The sequence below is a fragment of the Castanea sativa genome, chromosome 11 (assembly GCF_040712315.1).
Source record: "Castanea sativa cultivar Marrone di Chiusa Pesio chromosome 11, ASM4071231v1".
Taxonomy (NCBI): domain Eukaryota; kingdom Viridiplantae; phylum Streptophyta; class Magnoliopsida; order Fagales; family Fagaceae; genus Castanea; species Castanea sativa.
Genome location: NC_134023.1, coordinates 61,459,040 through 61,480,520, shown reverse-complemented (window position 1 = coordinate 61,480,520; position 21,481 = coordinate 61,459,040). Strand labels below are relative to the sequence as shown.

Here is a 21,481-nt window from a genome sequence, read left to right as displayed (position 1 = left end):
TTGATGCAAATAATACCATTTGGTTTTATGAAAATCAAACATATTAGAAACATCCAATTATAAGGCTGACTCATGTAGACCTCCTCTTGTAACACTCCATGAAGGAAGGCATTAGAAACATCCAATTGCCTTAGGGACCAACCAAACTGAACAGCTAAAGCAAGAATGATTCTCACAGTAGTAGGCTTGACCACTGGACTAAAGGTCTCAGCATAGTCTAGACCATATTGTTGCAAGTAACCTTTGGCAACAAGTCTTGCTTTAAACCTAGCAATACTGCCATCACTATTCCTCTTGACCTTGTACACCCATTTACAGCCTACAACATTTTTATTGGGTGGCAAAGGAACTAGAGACCAAGTATGTTGCTACTGCAAACTAGTAAATTCAGAATCCATTGCTTCAACCCATTGAGGATACTTAAAGGCAATAGAATAGGAAGGAGGCTTAGTACAACTATAATAAGTCTAAGCAGCAAACACTTTAGACTTGAAAATACCATTTTTGGACCTGGTAAGCATAGGATGTGTATTTGTGGTCAAAGGAATAGGATCTGGAGCTGAACTAGGAAGACATGACACAGCATTAGAATTAGACTCAATAGAATCAGCAGAAGAAGAAACAAGTAAGTCAGGTTGAATAAGAGAATGACTCATAAAACAAGGAGTAGGAGCAGATAAGACAGAATTAGAAGTAGTATTAGAACTAGGTGGAGAAATACCTAGGGAAGAAATTGGAAGTAAAGAAGAAAACTAGACATCACAGGAAGATGAAGAAGCAGGAATATTGGAAGATGACTCAGCACTAGAAACAGGAAAACAAGGAAAAACATATTCATAAAAAACACAATTGTAGGAAATACAAATTCTTCCAGTAAGAACATCTAAGAAAATATAACCTTTGGACTGAGGAGGATAACCAAGAAATATGCATTTTCTAAACTTGGGATCAAATTTATGAGAAGCATAAGGTCTCAACAAAGGATAACAAGCACAACCACCAAAGGTTCTCAAAGCATGAAGTGGTGGTTTGTGACCATATTACTTTTCCCAAGGTAAAACAAAGTTCAAAACAGAAGATGGAACTCTATTGAGAAGGTAAACAACAGCACAAAAGGCATAAGACCAATAAGAAGAGGAGAGATTGGAATGATAAAACATGGATAATCCACTTTTCACAATTTTCCTGTGCTTCCTCTTAGCAACACCATTCTGTTAAGGGGAAAAAGGGCAGGAAAGTTGATGCAAAATACCATGCTCCAAGCAAAAGGATTTAAAATTGGAATTAACAAACTCACCATTACCATCAGACCGTAATGTTTTGATTTTAGCATTAAATTGAGTCTCAACTAAAGAATTGAAATGCAAAAAGACCTGGAACACATCGGACTTCCTTTTTAACAAGAATAACAAAGTAAAATGAGTAAAGTCATCAACAAATATCACATAAAACCTGTGGTCAAGAACAGAAGTCACAGGAGCAGGGCTCCATACATCTGAATGGACTAATTGAAATGGATATTAAGTACTGGGTACATGTTTATGAAAAGGAAGCTTTTGCATTTTAGCACTTATACAAGATGTACACTCAGAACAAATATCACTAACAAATGACAACTTGACAGAAGGATAGGGAGACATTGCTGAATGTAAAACCTTTGCATAAGAGTGTCCAAGCCTATTTTGCCAAGGTAAAGTATGTGGAGACATAGCAGCAAAGCCACTAGAATTGGTATGAGAAGAAGATGAGGAAGGCAGAGAAGCAGAAGAAAGTATAGGGCAGACTCCATCCTTACTCAGCCCTCTGTAAAGAACCTTCTCTAAAAGTAAATCCTGAATTAAGAACTGATATGCATCAAAATAACAAAATGCATCATTTTGAAGGCATAATTTGTGAACAAATAGCAAATTTGAAGCAATTTGACGAACTCTAAGGATATTGTTCAAACAGAAATTGTGAGAAGAAGTAATTAGCTTACCATTACCAATATGTGTCACTGGTAAATCTTGCCCATTTCCAACTGTTACAGACTCACCAGTTGTAGGTTTCCGAGCAAGGGAAAGCTGAGACAAATATGGTGTGATGTGATCAGAAGCATCAGTGTCAGTCAACCAATTTTGGTTCCGATGAGCACCTGAAGTTGCAGCCATTGATCTTACCGCCATGGATGCAAGCTTAGCTGGAGCATGTCTACCTTGGTAAGCAAAGTTCATGTGATGGTAACAATCCAAAGCAGAATGACCATTCTTGCCACAGATTTGACATGCAACCTTTTGTCCTTGAGAAGAAAAGGACTTGGTTTGTGGAAAAGGAAGGAATTGATGATCTAGCACTTGAGTATTGCTATTATTAAATTGACCACCACCAGAAAACTGATTGCCACCTCTGCCATTGCCATGACCTCTGTTATTCCCATTCTTGCCTCTTTCTTTTGTGAAACCTTGATTGAATTGATTAGCTGCCATAACAAAAGATGTAGAATCCCTGAGATCTGAAGTTTTTGACCTCTTCTTGATTGACCTTTCTTCAGCATTCAAGAGTGTATTCAACTCTTCAAGTGTAAGGATGTCATTCCTAGTTCTGATTGCAGAACAGAATGCATCATACTCTAGAGGCAGGGCTTCAAGAGCTAGATGGATTAACTCTTCTTCATCAACACAGACTGCTACAGCCCCAAGTTTATCTCTAACTTCTTTAATTCTTTGGAAGAAAGAATCCATTGATTCTGAGCCCTTCTTGATGCTCATTAGCTCATCCCTCAAACTGAGTACATGAGATCATGGCACTGAAGCAAACCTTTTCTCAAGCACTTTCCAAACTTCTCGTCTAGATTTCTGGCCTACAGTACGAGCCAAGATTGATGGAGAGAGAGTTGAATTAAGGAAATTAAACAAGGCCTGTTCATGACTCTTCCATTGAAAATACTCTAGATTGGCCTTAGTTATAAAATTCCCTGAGCTATCCTTAAGAAATGGATTTGGAGAATGATCATCAACACTGATGAAATCGATCATTGAATATGCTACCAAGGTCACTTCTATCTGATGTCTCCACACCAGATAATTGTTGTAGCCAAGCTTCACAGTAGCCATACTTGCCATATTTGACAAGAGTAGCAGAGAAGGATTAACACCATGAGTGATTGAAGAACTCGTGGTTGATCCTGTTGTTGCAGAGGATGAAGAACTTGCAGAAGACGCCATTAATGAGGCTCTGATACCATGAAAGAAAACTATGCTTCTTGGAGAGAATGTTCTAGAGGAAGAAGAAATGAGAAATTGAATCTTTTGTATATTCAATAGATTACATGAAATACATCTTATATACTAACCAATCATAACTTATTAGGCGCCAAAACTTCTATCCTAACAGAATTATCTAGTGTCCAATAGAATAGAGACACGTGTACATCAATGTAACTAACTACACTCCAGTTCTTATCCTAAACTACACATAGTTATATAATATGATGACTAAACTACAAGTCGTTAAGCTGTAATACAACATTGAGCTCTATGAACTGATGCTTTGTTGACTGCACTTGAAACCGCCGGCATATGCAATAGAAAATGCCTTATATATATAGTAAACTTCTATTTCTTGTTACACTCATTTTGTGTAAAAGAGGACATGCACTACCAAAAAGAAGAAGAAAAAAAAAAATTGTTCTAGGCGATTCAAAAACACCGCTATAGCTCTTGAAAGCGCTGGCATATGCAATAGAAAATGCCTTCTTGTTTGATGCTACTCAGTTCTTTAATCAATGGAGGCCCGGTGATATTTGCTTAACATATGAGATCAGGACTAGTTTCTTGTTCTAGCTAGAAAGCAGGGCGGTAGCACTTGAAGGCCAGGGTGGTCACAGGACCACCCTAACTTGAATATTATATATATATAAAATAATAATAATAATATAATAATATTTTAAAATTTTATATTTGTATTCCTTTCAAAAAAAAAAAAAATTTGGGAACACCCTCAGTTTTTCCTTATGCTAATAAAATTAAACTTTGCTCCATAATTTTTTCTACTTAATAATATATTGGGGCTTTCAAGCAAAAAGAAAAAGCCCAAAAAAAAATTTGAACTAAAATATGAAAAAAAATATTATAACATAGCAAGCCCAAAAAACTATAACATTGCTTGGTTGTGTACATTGAAAGAGATGTAGTTTGTAGTATTGATAATGAGACTATCATGCTACGATTTCAAAATATAAAAACTCGTGGAAGGAAATTGTAAACTTTATGTTTTTTTTTTTTTATTGTTGTCGTTGTCAATATATGAATTTATCTTTTTATTAGATTGTGTAATTTATGTTTCTTAAGGAACATTCTGAGAAAAATTCTTGGAGCCGCCACTGGTAAAAAGAAGACATCTGTGATCGGTGCTTGGCACTTCTCTTGTGTCTTTTCTAAACCCTCGTATAGTTTATTATCACCCTCTAGCTTAAAAAGATGATGATTCCTAAGAGAAAAATATAAAATACTATAAAAATTTTGTGTATCTGCTACCTTATAAATGTTATTACATTATTTGTTTTTGCTATTTATTATATATTTTTTATAGGCTACACCGGAAATACCTAGGACCATGGCCGTCTTATATAATATCATAGATTACCATATTTATTTGGTAATATTCACCATCAAAGTATTAATGTTTTTGAGTTACTATTAGGCCCATTATATTACTAAATAATAATATATCCTTCAATTAATGTATATAATTAAGATTGTTAAATATTAAAGATGTAGTTGCTCAAGATTTTCTTCTTAATATTTTCTTATATTTTTACATGATAATAGATCGAGCTAGAGTTCTAAAATTTAGAACTATTTTTCTTTTCTTTTATCCATACTCGTTGTCCTTTCTCATGGTATCTAACTTTGTGTTTTATTCGGACAAAATTTTTCTTCCAAAATCAAGTTGTTTTCAAACTTCCACCTTAAGCTTTCAAGGGCATAAAAATAGACTACAAACTAAATACAATTTTGTACATTGTCATGAACTACCATAGTTTTGTAATACTAGCTATTATAACACAAGTATAATATAAATAAATCATTTAGATCATGAAATGGAATTATTTAAAAATTTCCACACCTCTTTTTTTTTTTTTTTCTTTTTCTTTTCCAATATTGTTTTCTCACATCCAAAAGGTGGGAGTACTACTGATGAGCCAACTTTTTGCATCACTAAATTTAAATCACGCTCGACATGACATATTTAGAGAATCACACTTACTCATACCTCTCTTTATATGATTAAAGAAAAATTATATATAAAGATTAGTGGAGATCACCTGTCTTTGTTCTGGATAACACCTACATTTGTTTTATCTTCCTGGTATGTATGTGTTTTTCACTGTATCTCGCGCTGATATGAAGTATTGAACTCTCTCTCCTGCCATTTTCTTATTAGAAAAATGAATTTTTCTATGGTTTGATAATGATTTTGTAGTTAGATATATTTTCTGACCATCCAATCAACGCCTGTCTATTAGTCATAATTAGGAGTGTTTGCGGTGCGGTGCGGTGCAGTGTGGTTTTGAGCCATTTTTAGCACTGCACTTTGCGGTGCGGTTTAGCTAAAATCATAAGTGCACTGCACTTTATTTTTATGATCACATGTGCAGTGCAGTGTAGTGTGATGTGGTTTAGAGTTAAACCATAACTGCACCGCACCCCATTTTTGCGGTCACATGTACGGTGCTATGTATAAGATGCAGTTTGAAGTCGGTATATTTTTCAAATTTTGGGTATTTTCTACCCAACCCAAAACTAATTTTTTCCCTTTTTTTTGGGTCAAGTTTTAATTTATTTAGCTAATTTTTATTTATTTTGGGTTGGTTTTTCTAGTCAACACTTATTAGGGTTATCAAAACTTAAAAAAAAAAAACTAGAGTTATTAAACTATTAATAATATATTTAATATTAAAAATAAATAAATAAATAAATAAATATATAGAGAGGATACGGTGCAGTGTGGTTTGTACAGTTTTCTTATTATAAAACCGTAAACTGCATTGCACCATGCGGTGCGATATGGTACGGTGCATTGTTACTTGCAGTGCGGTGTGGTGCGGTTATGCTATTTTGCGGGTGGCTTTGGTGTTTTTTTGTGGTTTGTATGGTTTATGTGATTTGGTGAATACCCCTAGTCATAATTATGACAACAAATAATCAATGGTCCGCTGTGTTATTATATATAGGGTCATGTTAACACGTTCTTCTAGGAAAGTTATTAATAAACCATATTAGGGAATTTTGACATTACATTCATGGGAAATGTATAAAGTTGTTAACAAAATTTATTATTTTATTATTTTCCCATAAAATGTTTCTAAAAATAGTTTCTAAACCAATGTCTTTAGGGCATTTATTAACATATTCCTTATAAGTACATATAGCATGGATTCAACTTTATAAATTGTAACACTTTTGAATTGAGCCATGTTAGTCTCAATTTTTTTTTTCACAAAATATTCTACGACTTATTAAGATGATAATTGTAGTTAGAGTGATATCGTTGTCATATGAGCTTACTATTAACACGATTTTTATACACCATATATATGTGTGTGTGTGTGCGGGTGTGTTTGAAAGAATTTAGATCCTCCATATAAAGACAAAAAATTATATATGAAGAAAGATGAAGAAGAATCTCGAACTTTAATTAGCTGAACAACCTAGAGCCATCTGTATATTTTAAAACCATGCTTAAAAGTAGACTGTCGTTGAACAACCTAGAAACAAAAATATATTTTGAATAGCATGTTAAGTAGGCTAAGTAGTAAAGTTGCAAAAGAAGTTGGGTGTTTGGGTGAGTTTGGAAGTTCACATATATATAGATCTCATCTTCTTTTTTTTCTCCGTCTCTTCTCAAATTATTTGTTTTAAAAACAGTATATATTGGGTGAGTTTGAGAGTTTGCCAATGAATCTCACCCTCTTTTTTACCATCTCAAATTATTGAGTAAAAAACATGCAAAAGAAGCCGGGTGTCATTGTGCCAAGTTCATGTTCAAGTTAATTTATTGTATGTCCTTGCATGGAAGAAGTTGGCTAATTTTGGAATGGCAATAAAAGAATTAGGAAGTTTGAGAAATAAATAAGTTGATTATTTGAATGTTTTAGAACTTCATACCAATTTACTTAATGCTTCAAAATTGTTGTTATCCAGCTAATTAATTATACACAAATTAAGAGGGGGGAAATTGCATAGAATGCTTGGAAATATTAGGGAACAAATAAAAAAATTTCTAGCAAAATTCATTTAGTTTTTGTGCATGGGAAGACGCCAATTACGTTACACTTTGAACCATATTTTTCATTTAGTAATATTAAGTTACAAGATTATTACCAGTGGTATTCAATGATTGAACTAAGGTAGCACGAACTATTAAAAGCACCTAATCCATAAATTGCTAAGACCTAACACATTAATTATACTTGAATCAAATCTAAGACCTTACACATTAATTTTAGATTAATCAAATTAAACTAAGACCGAACACATGCATAGATTTTACAATGAATCAAAGCAGACCTAGCTATGTACTACTATCTTTTTTGGTTGATTGAACTTTTTTTTTTTTTTGAGAAAGGTTGATTGAACTTGATTCAAGACATGTTAAGTTTTTATTTTTATTTTTATTTTGAGAAGATGTTAAGTTATGGCCAAAAAACAAAGTGTAAGGTTAAGTAGTATATCATGCTTTTAATATTACTTTGATTTGAGCTTATCTTTCGTTTCTGAATGGAAATTTTTTTGCCGTCTCTAAATATATGTTACTCCAAAATAGAAAAATCAGCCTTCATGTGCCATTTATTTAGTTTAAATGATTAACTTACGTTTTATAGAATATTATGAAATTTTAGGAAATGGACTTGGAATAATGGAAAAAACAAAAATATGGGACCACCAAAAATTATTTAAAAAGTCCTTCTTAGTTGTTATTATTATTATTATTATTTTTTCTTGAAGAGCTTCTTAATTCTTACAAAGGGCATTGTCAAACAAATTAATTATCTCACTGCATCTTAATTTAATTGATAGTAGTAAAGGCAAAATTGTGGACCAACTAAGTCTTAATCATCATTAATTACGTATGCAGTGACTTGGAATGGTCTGTGCATTCTTTCTCAAAAAAAGAAAAAAAGAAAGGCGTAAATGCACTTTTAGTCCCTACATTTTGACTCTTTTTTATTTTAGTCTCTACATTTTTATTTTACTACTTTTAGTCCCTAAACCAATTAACGCATGTTATTTTAGTCCTTTCCGTCAGTCCACAGTCGAAAATAACAAAGGTGACTAACAGAGGGATTAAAATATTATTAAAATTTTACTATAGCGCTCATCAGATAAAAAAAAAAAAATTTATGTTCATCTTTTCAACAAGAACACCAAAGTACAAAGAACACAGACCCAGATTTTAAACATAAAAACACATGCTCATATTTACTTGCCCTTTCTTGTCAACCAAACACAAACACAAACACAAATCGATCTCCAGCAAGAACACAAACACAAATCGATCTCCAGCAAGAACACAAACACAAACCTAGCAGCAGATCTTCTCAGATTTTTTGAAATCATAAAGCCCAGATATACAAAATCACAACAAAACCCAGATTTTCTCATCTTTCAATCAACAATGAAACCTACAACAAATAAAATTCATAAACCCAGAAACCAAATTCATAAACCCAGAAAAATCAGCATAAAAACACCATAAATAAAAAAATAAATAAAAATTCATAAATTCCAAACCCCCATCCTCAAACCCAAGCAACACGATCTCTGATCGTGCCTAACCTTCGCCGGTCTGACCGTGCTGCAAGTTCAGGCCTCAGCCTCACCAGACCGTCATCGTCTTTGCCATAGATCTACACCGCCGAGAAGCTAACACGATCTCTGATCTACAAACCCAACCAAAGCCAAGAAGCTAACACCGATCCTTACCGCTGAGAAGCTAACATCGATCCTCACCGCCGAGAAGCTAACACTAATCCTCACCGCCGAGAATCAAACACCGATCTTTGATCTACAAACCCAACCAAAGCCAAGAAGCTAAAACCGATCCTCACCACCGAGAAGTAACACCGATCTCTGATCTACAAACCCAACCAAAGCCGAGAAGCAACATCGATCTCGCCACTGTCAGACCCACCTGCCCATCTCGCCTTCTTCAGACCCACCCACCAATCTTTGGTCCTTTACCTCTCTCTTTCTCTCAATCTATCTCTCCCTTTCCATCCCTCACGATCAATGCTTTTTTTTTGTTATGTTTTTTTGTTGGTTTTGGTTTATATATTTAGATTTTCTATTATAATATTAAAGTAGAGAGTTTGTGTTCTTAGGTGTTCTGGTTGAAAAGATGAACATAGATTTTTTTTTTTTTTTATCTGATGAGTGCTACAGTAAAATTTTAATAATATTTTAATCCTTCTGTTAGTCACCTCCGTTATTTCTGACTGTGGACTGACAGAAATGACTAAAATAGCATGCGTTAATTGGTTTATGGACTAAAATTGGTAAAATAAAAATGTAAATACTAAAATGAAAAAATATCAAAATATAAAAATTAAAAGTGCATTTACGCCAAAAAGAAATTGTTTATTCATTTGATTTGCCATTGTGAGTTGTCCATTTTTGCTTCATTGGGTAGGGAAGTAAATGGCTCAAACTTCGAAGTGTCTCATTTATGACTAAACCCATTTCCTTTTATGGAAGGAATATTTGTGTATTTGTCATCCATGCAAAAACAGAAGTGGAATAAATGTGTACTAGAAGTACCTATCGGAGAATGCCAACACATTACACAGTAATTGTATGAGAATCTAAGCCAACTAATGCTATTAAGTCACATGTATTAGTGGGTAAACAAGTTTTAAAATGTCATTAATGATTCTTAATTCTTAAGTTAAACAAGGCCTTAATTTCTTAGCATTATAAATAGGAGTGTCATTCTAGAGAATTTAAAATTATCTCTAGTCCTATCAAAACAAAAAAAAAAAAAAAAAAAAAAAAAAAAAAAAAAAAAAAAAAAAATTATCTCTAGTGAAAGATTAAAGAGCTAAACAATGGCTACCATCATTGTTCCTGAAAATGTTTCCGTCCATGAAGACGCAGAAAATCTCCAAAAGGCTTGTAAAGGTTATATTGTTTGTTCTTTGAATATTGATTTGCTTATTAGTAAGTTTTTTCTATGCAAATAAAATGATATAAAGGTAGCACTTTTCATTAATTTATATGATTTTTGTTGTTCTCATATGAGTACTTTTCATTGATTTGATTATTAGTAAGTTATTTAATTTCCTATTTGGTGATTAGGAGTACTAATTGTTCTACTTTTTAATTTTACATAATTTTGTAAGTAATTTAATGGAATATACAAATGGAACGAGAAGCGAACACAATATTATTGAGCCACAAGCTTCTTGAAGAATATATGCATATGTTGATGCCTTTAATTTTTCCTCTTTTTTTTTTTTTTTTTTTTCGTAAGTGTTAATATATGAATGTTAGTCTCAATTTTCTTTGCAAATAAAAACATCTAAAGGTTTCACTTTTCATTAGTTTATATGATTTTTGTTGTTCTAATATGATTGTTTTTTGGTATGTTTACTTGTTAGGATGGGGGACTGATGAGAAAGCAATAATCAATATACTTGGACATAGAAATGCAATTCAAAGGAAGCAAATTAGGCAAGCTTATGAGGAGCTTTATCAAGAAGATCTCATTAAGCGCCTTGAGTCCGAGCTCTCCGGGGACTTTGAGGTTAGATTATCATCATAATCATGATCATCTTTATATATTTTTTGGTCAATAAAGAAATTTTCTGGGTAAACAAACAATTCTTAAGCATATAAATTCACATAATTGTAGCAATTAGAAACCATTGGTTTTGTCACAATTATTTTCTAGTGGTCCGGGTGTTTTCAAGCTATAAAATTGTCCTGTATTGAGAACAAGAGATTAGGTACAGGGGACAAAACAAAATTGTTGGGGGTCACTTGTATTTCCCAACCCCAACCAAAGTTTAAATGACGAGCCATTGGAAATGGGCCCCTAGAAAATTATTAATTTCATTTGTCATTTTTTTTTTTTCCTGAGAATTTCATTTGTCATTGTGATCTAAGCAACCTTGAACCATTAACAATGAAAATTTGACCGAGCAGTCATCTATTACTTTAATTTATTTTCTTCTTTTTTTCAATGTTTAAAAGGCCAAGTTACAATTTTGGTCCTTTTATATTTGTTATAATTTATATTTAATCCATATACATTTAATTATATCAATTTTTTCATTCAACTTTCAAATGGTCAAATTTCGTTTCTCCACTTTCAATTTCAATTTAAATTTGCCCTTTAGGAATTGATTTGATTAAAGATATAATTGAGTTGATATTGAAAAACAAAGGACACAAATTAACATAATTAATAATTCGACAATATTGATACAATTAAATGTATAAGAATGAAATTGAAACTATCCCATTATTGAAGGACCAAAAATGTAGTTTGGCCAAATTTATAAAATATCATTGAATTCGACTATTTAAAATTAGAAAATTGGTGTATTATATCGTAGATTAAAATAAATGTATACAATATTATGCATTTTTATGTAAATGTGTATAATTTTATATACTTTTTTGCAAATATGTATAATATTGCACCCATTTGTTTAGTCTAAAATATAAATTTTACATTTGAAAATGCAATGTGAACAATATGATCAATGATCAATGAGGTTAATAATTTATTGAGTACACTTCACTCTTATAATGAGATATTCTATTAAATCCACTTTAAAATGAGGTTTGTTTTGATTCAAGTACTGCTCCTTGACCATCAATCAATGGAACATACTTCCTTCTTATTTTTATTACTAATTGTTTTTGTGATACTAAATGAAGTTTCCAACTTTTGTGAACATATGCAGAAAGCAGTATACAGGTGGATATTGGACCCATTTGATAGAGATGCAGTTTTGGCTAATGTAGCCACTAAAAAAGCTGAGACAGAGTTTCCTGTTATCATTGAGTTTTCATGCATCTACTCTCCTGAAGAGCTCTTAGCAGTGAGAAGAGCCTACCAAAGTCGCTACAAACGTTCCTTGGAAGAAGATGTGGCTGCACATACCACCGGGGATTTGCGCAAGGCATGTTGTTTGGCCCTTTTATTTGTCCTTTCTCACTCTTTCTTTTCAAATAACATGAGATTTTTATATAAATCATAGTTTTCTTCATCCAAAAAGAATATAGACTGTAAAGCTTTTATATAGTTTAAGATACCAACTTGATGCCGATGTTCTTAGGTCAATTGGTACTTAATTTTCATAACGGAGATAATTAGGTTTGAATCTCCCTCCTCCACTTATAACAATATGATTTTTTTAATTAAAAAAAATAACTTAATTGAAAAATGTGGAAACAAAATACTCAAGAAAAGGGGAAAAATCTTTTATGCGCTGGACGTGTGAGACCAATATCTCACTAACATGTGGATCCAATGAGACATCAGTCTCATATGTCTGGCACAAGAGATACTCTCTCCAAAAAAAGACTGACATTAATGCTAAACAAGTATACTCCTTATAAAGTTCTTGTCTTCATCACTTTTGGTGGCATGATACCTATATGCAACTTAGGAGCTAAACTTTATATAGTATATTATTATATGTTAAACTAGAAAAAGGTAAATTAAATTTTAGTTCCTAAAATTTGGGGTAAACTCGACACGAAGGACCAAAATTAACGAAAATCATAATTTACCCATTAAAATTTTATTATCAAAACAGCACAAAAAATGTATTGTGTTTTGTTTTTGGCAAAAAGAAAAAAAAAAAAAAAAAAAAAAAAATATATATATATATATATATATATATATATATATATATATATATATATATATATATATATTAGGATTCATAGAATGAAAGAGTTAGATTTTAATGTGCCCTATATTAAGTTAAGATAATTTGGATCTTTCTGACTTTAACTGTTACAGTTCTTGGTTGGCCTAGTGACTACTTACCGGTATGATGGCCCTGAGATAAATGAAAGATTAGCAAAATTTGAAGCTGATATTCTTCATGAAGCTATCAAAGACAAAATATTTAATCATGATGAAGTTATCAGGATCCTGACAACAAGGAGCAAGGCACAACTCAAGTCTTCTTTTAACCGCTATAGAGATGAGCATGGTACGTCCATCACTAAGGTACAGACATTGAAACCCTTCATTATATATTGAAAGGTAGGAAAATGCGTCAAACACCATGACTAGATATGCAACAAGTTGTTTCTCAACACTATTAGTGTTTAAAGAAGCAAGTTACCTCAAAATTCTATGAACTGTAAAAAGAGTCCAAACTTTAATGTTCGCTTATATATTTTAAGCTAATCATAATATTAATCAAGCATGAATTTTTGCTCCCAGAAATTGTTGAAAGATGAATCTAACGTGCTCCAAAAGGTGCTGCATGCTGTCATTCGATGCATTGATGACCCAAAGAAGTACTATGAAAAGGTGAAATTTCATTTAAAGTTAGAAAATTTCTCACTTCTATTCAGTAATGTAGTACTAGTTGAACTCAACTTGAGTTGTTTTGCTATAGGTATTGCGCAATGCAATCAAAAGGTCTGGGACTGATGAGGATGCACTCACTCGTGTGATTGTTACGAGGGCAGAGAAGGACTTGAAAGACCTCAAGAAGCTTTACTATGAGAAAAACAGTGTAACCCTTGATCATGCAGTGTCCAAGGAAATTGCAGGGGATTACAAGAAGTTCTTGCTCACTCTGTTGGGGAAGGAAGATTAAGGTTCTTTCCTATGGGGAATTTTAGAATTTATGTCATGAATGGTGGTGTTTATGAGTTGGACTTTGTTGCTGCGAGTCTTTATTTTCCTTGGTGTTCTCTTGAACTTCTATGTATTGTGACTATATATTTTATCTTGGCTTTTTAAGATCCCTATGGTTTAGTATGTTGCTTGGGTTTGAATAATTCCTCAATTGATGCCTTAAATCATAGATTCAGTTACCATTTGATGCATCCTTTATAATTAAATGTCCTTGCCAACAAATTCCTTGCAAAAATATAGATCCTCCTTTTCCTTCTCTTTTCTCCCCAAAAGAAACAAACTAGGACACTAATTTCCTCAACAGGAACCTCAATTTCCTTCCCTTCTTAGTTCTTACCATTTGATGCATCTTTTTCCCCCTTATCCAATATTTTTCTCTTACACAACTAAACACCTCAAGGCTTAAGGTATGAAAAACTTTCCTTTGGTGGAATTTGTCATTGAGCTAGGGTCTCACCCAATTGAGCATATTTTACACACATTTGTGCTACACCTTCGAACTCCCTATAATAGTTTCTACTGCCTAAATTTGCCATGATATATTTAAATTAACATGGATCAACACAATGTCCTTTCATTCCAATTTTTTAGTGTGGGAGAGAATCCATCCATGATGGAGACCTTTCAATCCAAGGTTGAGTGTGCAGAGATTGACTCCATTCCAACATGGACAAACCAACCAATAACCTTACGTACCTTTAATCACCTTAATTCCCCTCGGTTATAATGTCACCTTCTTGACCACAGCACTAAACAAGAGTAAATGCTTTTGATGAAACAGATGTTTGAAATTGCTTAAACAATAAGGTTTCAACTTTAATACTTTAGTAATTTTTTACCTTTCCTTCACCATCTCCACATCCAAACCAAGCCATCATAATAAAATTTCTTAAGGAAAATAATTGTCTTATGGCATTTCGAAAAAGAAGAGGAAGGGGAGAAAGTCCTAAACCGTTGAAGAAGATAATGTTTACATATCGTCCTTGAATACTAAATGATTTTATAGTTTTATTTATTTATTTTTCATTCACACTCCAAAGCAAATAATAAAATTCATAAATGTTCATATCATCCAATTACAACAGCAAAGAAGGTTGATGCAGATAATACCATTTGTTTTTATGAAAATCAATCATATAAGCAAAGAAAAAATTCATAAATGTTCATATCATCCAATTATAAAGCTGAAGAAAGGTTGACGCAAATAATACCATTTGGTTTTATGAAAATCAGACATATTGATAACCCAATAATTTTTTTAACCATACCACTAAAGACCGACTAATTCCCATCTTTTTGATCAGCCACCTCTTGCAATTTTCTTGGATAGAGGAACCCCAAATTGGCTATTGTATTCCTGTTTTAATCTCCTTCATATCTATGTCTGCTCAGATTCTGATCAATCGAGTCGGTCATTTTTGCTATTCTTATCTGCATCCTTTCTCAAGGCTGTGTCCGACACCTTTTAAGGAAAAAAAATTTGATATAAAAATTAAAACTAAAAATAAGAAAATTTTCAAATTTGATATCCTTGTTATCTGGTTGTGGCTTCATACCCTGCAGAAATAATTTTTGAGGACTGCATAGACATTGCACTGTCTCTCTTTACCACAATTCAACATCAAAATGCTAAACAAAAATATTGGTAGTAAATTTAAAACGAGTGATAAAACACTGACATTACTTTCAATAATTGATTATAAAAAAAATGGCATGTGTGAGCATATGTGCACCTCAGCACCTGCCTCTATGGACAAGGGACTACTATAAAGGATATTTGATAAGCTCAAGATTTTCAACTAAAATTGTTGAGCTACAGAATCTAGAAAATATTGTCAAGTCTCAATCAGTATCCATTTTAGTTGAATACTTTAGGCTCTCTTGAAACTTTTCATGTGTGCACATGGTCATGAAACAAGCCCTTAGTTAGATCATAATTATTGCATGTTATCTTCAATGGTACATTTGTATCTCATGCGCCAAGGAAAATTTCTGATCGACATTCCCCTCGCAAGTTGGCATTGAACAGTTGACATGGAACCAGACCCTGACATATATATAAAACAAAAAACTTACTTCTTGCGTAGATAAATATAGCAATAACAATTACGAAACTGAAACTGTGAGCCCACGCAAAATCACTTGCATCAGATAATTAAACATTGGAAGGGACAAAGACTGTAATCTAATATTTGGCAACAATGACAAAAATTCATACTTCTACAAATGCATGATTGTCAACTCTTCGTTTCTGAGAGCAAGTCAATGTGATTGATATCTCTAGTCCACCTTACTTTTATTCAAAGTCCCCCTGTAGGACAAACTAAATGTGTAAAATATTCAATATTTCAATTTTCAAATATTCATCTCTAAAACAATCATAAGGCTTATCCAAGAGACATGAGTAACCTCACCTTCATCATAAGCAATTACATGATGCTTATGTCCAAGGATTCCAATTAAGCTTTCTTAACCCCTGCAAACACTCCTTGATCAATATTCAATACATAAACTAAAGAGAAATATAGCCAAAAGGCTACACAATAATGCAAGAATGAAGAATGTAAACAGAACACATCCCACCTTCAGTATCTATCTGGCATGCAGCCAAATGAACTCAGTATGATATGATACAGTTAGAATTTATCATCAGGCACAAATCCTCTTTGTAGCATTTCATCGTGGAACCGAAATGCCTCCTTCAGGTTGTCCTGGCTCACATGTCCATTTATCAATGAGGTGTATGTGAATCTATCAGGGTTTACGCCTTTCTCAATCATCTTCTGCAATATCAGTTCTGCCTCTTTCATTCTACCTTGTCGACAAAACCCATTCAAAATTACATTATATGTAATAACATCAGGAAACAGCCCTTGTTTCTCCATCTTGTTAAGCAAAACAAAAGCTTTGTCCATATTCTCTTCTCTTACATAGCCATTAATTAGAGTGTTATATGTAATGCTATCAGGAACAACTCCTTTTGACAACATTTTTCTCAAGAACTCATCTGCCTTTAAAGCATTACCTGACCGGCAATAGCCCTTTATTACAGTGTTGCAAGTCACCAGAGAGGGTTTGATACCTTTTTCAACCATCTCATCCCAGAAGCCGAATGCCTCAGATACATGGCCCATGCTACAAAATCCATTAATGACAATCCCATACGAAATGTGATTGGGAGTAATCCCTCTAGAGCTCATATCAACCCATAACTCCTTAGCTTTCTCCATTTCACCCACTTTGCAAAATCCATCAATTAATGTATTGTATGTCACTATGTCAGGTTTGAGATTCCTTTGAGTCATAGTCTCAAATAAGTTAAGTGCTCTATTCATATTCCCATCCTTACAATACCCATGAATGAGAGTGGTGAAAGTGTAGAAATCAGGAAATACACCTCTTTCCACCATCTCATTGAAGAACTGATCTGCATCAGCAAGCATCTTCTCCCTGCACAACCCATTCAAAATGGTGTTGTATGTAACCACATCCATAACACAACCCCGCTCTAGCATTTCATCCCGCATCTTCAAAGCCTCTGACATAATGCCATTTCTACAATACCCATCTATAAGAATAGTATAAATCACATTATCCGGAACCAAGCCAGCTTTCTTCATATTTCTAAAATGCACTAATGCTTGATCAAGATGCCCATTCCTCATGAAAACCCCAATAAGTGAACTAAAGCTAACTAAATCAGGAATAACACCACGATGCAACATTTCATTAAAAATCGCTTCGGCTTCCAAAATATTATCCTTCCTACAACTCTCAACGAGTAGTGTGTTGTAAGTGGTAGTATCAGGACTCAAACCATTGCACAACAACTCATCCAATACTTCCTTTGCTCTGGCATACTTTCCCTTCTTACATAAACCATTTATGATAGCATTGTAAGTGACAAGGCCTGGTTTCAAGCCCTTTCCTGGCATTGAGTTCATTACTTCAAAAGCTTCATCTAATAGCCCTTCACGACAATATGCATTGATTAGTGTATTGTAAGTTACAATATCTGGAAAAACCCCCTTTTCTTCCATTTTCAATAAGAATATCTTCACATTATCAATTTTTTGGTCTTTACACAATGCATTAACCATAATATTAAGTGTATAAACATTCAAATCAATTCCACTTGTAACAACTTCCCCATACACGTCCCATGCCAAATCAACCCACCCCACCTTCACAAGCCCACCAAGAAGACTATTACAAGCATTGATAGAAACACAAAATCCTTTACTTCTCAACACACGAAATGCCTCAGACCCTTCTCTTAACTTCCTAGCTTGCACGTATGTCCTAATTAACAAATCAAAAACTAATGAACTCCACTCCAAATTATCACACATTGAAACCAAAGACTCCACAATCTCACCCCTTGATACTCCGCTCTTCCTAACCATTCTAAGAATCAACGATTGTGCATCTGATAGCCTCCGACTACGCACCAAAACATGAACCATTGCACTCAAAGATTGTGATGAATGTTTAAAGTTTGGACAATTTAACACAATTAAGTCAACAAATTTCTGACCTAGTTGCAAATTTTCACGGCAGCGACAAAGAACTTCAACTACAACTAAAGGGTTTAACCAAAAGAGATAGTTATGCAAAGAACTGGGATTACCTTGCTTTAAGCTGAAAAGAATCTTTTCCACCAAGAAAGAATCTGATACAGAAGGAGTTGATGAAGTTGGTTCTTCCTGGGTTTGGAGGGTTCTAAGGTCATGGTTGGAGTCAAGCTTTGGAGGAGAAGAGGGGGAGTGAGGACTGTGAGAATAAGCTTGGGCATGGAATGAAGGTCTTGTGTAGGCTGTGAAGGTTCTGACTCTGAGAAAGGGTTTTTGGAAAAGCAGCCGTTGAGTCGCCATTTGGAAGAGAAAGATTTGCTAGGTTGGTTTTTTCATTTGAAAGCTGCAAAGTGCAAACAATGATGGAAGAACCAAGACTGGACTCTGGAGCCATTTCATGTTCCTTACTTTCTTTTGGTAGTTGCCACTTTTCCCCACCTTTCCTTCTCTTTTGGTTATGGAAACCCCTTAATTTTTTTGATTTTCACAATTGACTCAAAAGTTAATTGAGACCTGTCAAGGAAGATCACTGTTATAAAGCTTGTGTAAGTCATTATCTAATCACCAATCAATATGTTCAATATCAAGCATAATTGGTTAATGACACACAAAATTTTGATCCATAATCACATCACTTCACTCACAGCAATCATTCATAAAGAAAAAGTGACTAACATTTACACTGGCCGTCAACCCTTCTCCTTTTCTTCAAACTTGTAACCGTTTTTAAACAAAAGATATGCAAAAATCTTTTAAAATTTAGTATAACAACTTTACTAGAGTAGAGACGGAAAATCTACATCAACATAATAAATCACTGATAGTACCAAAAGCTTAATCTATTAGAATTTGAATTTAAAATCATCTGACCATTGTTCTAACACAACCACACCACAATGATATCTTTTAAAACGATGTCGAATCGTATATCAAAACTGTTCATTGTCCAAAGAAAAACAAAAAACTTCTCTTTCGTTGTTGATCACAAGTTACACAACTTCAAAACACTGTAGAAAAAAATTCAAAATAAAATTCTTTGTAGAGTAAAAACTAGCAGTGCAGTCCTACACTAAGTCGAGTGAGCTAAAAAAAATGACTATGTCTAATTAGAATATAAAAAAGGAAAAATCAAACCCAATTGGAAATTCTCAAAAGATTTACATCCAATGGCATATGGGCATATGAGCACAGAACATATCATCAACAAGGCAACTGGGGAAAGTAAAATACACCATAAATGTTCAGACCCACATAATTTTTTTGCTTTAGTTTTCATTGAACAGGTTTGAAGTTTCATTATTTAACAAGCAAGTGAAATCAACATATCATAGATTCATGTTAAGGAAGAGAGAGAGAGAGAGAGTGAATATATGAGATTCATATCCAATGCTTACCTGAGATTCAGAGGCTGAGACAACCGGCGGCGACGGCGGAGAGGAGACAGAGTCAGAGACAGACAACAGAGGAGAGAAAACAGAAGGAAAGGAAAGAAAGAAGAGATAAAATTGAATTATGGGATGGATCGGTCGGACTCGGGGGTGGGTTCGGCTTTTAAATTTTTTGGGGTGGTTTATTATTTTGAAGTTTAGTGAATTAGTTTTTTTTTTTTTTAATAAATTGATATGCCAATTTTTATATATAAAATAAAAAAGTATTTTTTATTTGGTTTATTATATTATTAATGTGATCCTAATTATTCTAGTTTTTGTATGAGTTCATAATTTTTTTTTTTTTTTTTTGGTAATAAATGATAGTACAACGTTGAAATTTTCGAGTAGTTGATGAAAATATGTATGTGTTTCAAGCTTTTTTAGGAAAATTAATAAGTTTTTCTATCACGATGTCAAACACTTTCCACATTTTTAGTACTAAATTTTGAGTACCAATTCTTAATTAGTGATGGTAGGGTTACAAAATTTTTTATAACTTGTTAAAGAGAAAAGTTACGATTGAAGTAATATTATTTTTATATTGACCCATCAATTATATTATATCATTTTTATTATACATCAATTAAAGTTGTGAAAAAAAAAATAAACGTAATTTTTTCTTTCGGTGAAGTATGAGATTTCATTAAGGAACACTAAGGATACATCCTTTTGCCAAGAACCTAAAATTTTTAACTTACATAACTTGATCTACCCAACCAACTTGGTCTAACTCAAAGGGTCACAGTCGATTTTGATTGAGTGATTCAATCGATTAGGGACAAATACCTAAGACATTTTTAATTATCGAGAAGGTGTGAGTGAGAGAAAAACTCATTCACAAAAGCTAACCCAAGTACCCCACCATTCATAAATTTACATCTTGGACTCTCTTTTTTTTTGTACATAGTGTAATTATTTAGAAATCCGAGAACATGATAAATGTGTATTTTTCTTCCCATATGAATAGCAGATCCTACAATGAATTTAATTAATAATGCACACTATTATGTGAGAAAAGGAACACGAATTTAGTGTGCCCTCGTACATATGGCAACCTATAATTGGATTATAAATAATCGTACAAGGATTCTCAAAAGTTCTAATTTTGGTTGCTAGTGAAAATGTTTTCTAAGAATTTCCGACAGGCTTATGCATTTGTCAAAATGGACAATTAACTAGACTAAATACAATTAGAAATTATTATATGGCAGGTAACCAAATGGAACACAAGAGTACTTGCCGCAAAACGAAAAGATCAACAATCAACTAGGAAAACGGATATAAAAACCAAATGTTTTTTTTTTTTAATTTTTTAATTTTATTTTTTATCATTCCACTAAAGACCAAATTTAATTCCCATTTTTTTTTGTTACACTTCTTTCTCTTCGGTCAATTCTGTCCAATTTGGCCTATTCAGTCCACTTTTGTTCCATTCGGTCCAAATTGGTCTTATTCAGTCCACTTCAATTCTATTCAGTCCACTTCAGTTTTATTCGGTCCACTTTGGTCTTATTCAGCTCACATTGGTTCTATTTGACCCATTCCGTCTTATTCAGTCCAATTTCGTCCTATTAGGTTCACTTTGGATCTATTCGATTTATT

General features: G+C 33.2%; 2 protein-coding genes across 4 annotated transcripts; one reads left to right on the top strand and one right to left on the bottom strand.

Annotated features, from left to right (window-relative positions):
* Nucleotides 1–10,048: 10,048 nt before the first annotated feature.
* Nucleotides 10,049–13,882, top strand: LOC142617420 (annexin-like protein RJ4). The gene is made up of 6 exons (XM_075790293.1): nucleotides 10,049–10,160; nucleotides 10,640–10,785; nucleotides 11,954–12,172; nucleotides 13,021–13,233; nucleotides 13,453–13,542; nucleotides 13,631–13,882. Exons 1-6 carry the CDS (start codon nucleotides 10,088–10,090, stop codon nucleotides 13,832–13,834), a joined length of 945 nt encoding a protein of 314 aa, XP_075646408.1. The 5' UTR covers nucleotides 10,049–10,087; the 3' UTR covers nucleotides 13,835–13,882.
* Nucleotides 13,883–14,987: 1,105 nt separating this feature from the next.
* LOC142614671 (uncharacterized) lies at nucleotides 14,988–20,011 on the bottom strand. Of its 3 annotated transcripts, none has more exons than XM_075787228.1 (5): nucleotides 19,844–20,011; nucleotides 16,459–18,978; nucleotides 16,290–16,351; nucleotides 16,094–16,186; nucleotides 14,988–15,922 (listed from the first exon to the last, which is right to left on the bottom strand). In XM_075787228.1, the coding sequence occupies exon 2, from the start codon at nucleotides 18,747–18,749 to the stop codon at nucleotides 16,512–16,514; it is 2,238 nt and encodes a 745-aa protein (XP_075643343.1). In that variant the 5' UTR covers nucleotides 18,750–18,978; nucleotides 19,844–20,011; the 3' UTR covers nucleotides 14,988–15,922; nucleotides 16,094–16,186; nucleotides 16,290–16,351; nucleotides 16,459–16,511. The 3 variants fall into 3 exon arrangements, with proteins under 3 accessions (XP_075643343.1, XP_075643344.1, XP_075643342.1); XM_075787229.1 differs by having other exon boundaries at nucleotides 16,094–16,198; nucleotides 16,459–18,962; XM_075787227.1 differs by having other exon boundaries at nucleotides 16,459–18,962.
* Nucleotides 20,012–21,481: the final 1,470 nt, after the last annotated feature.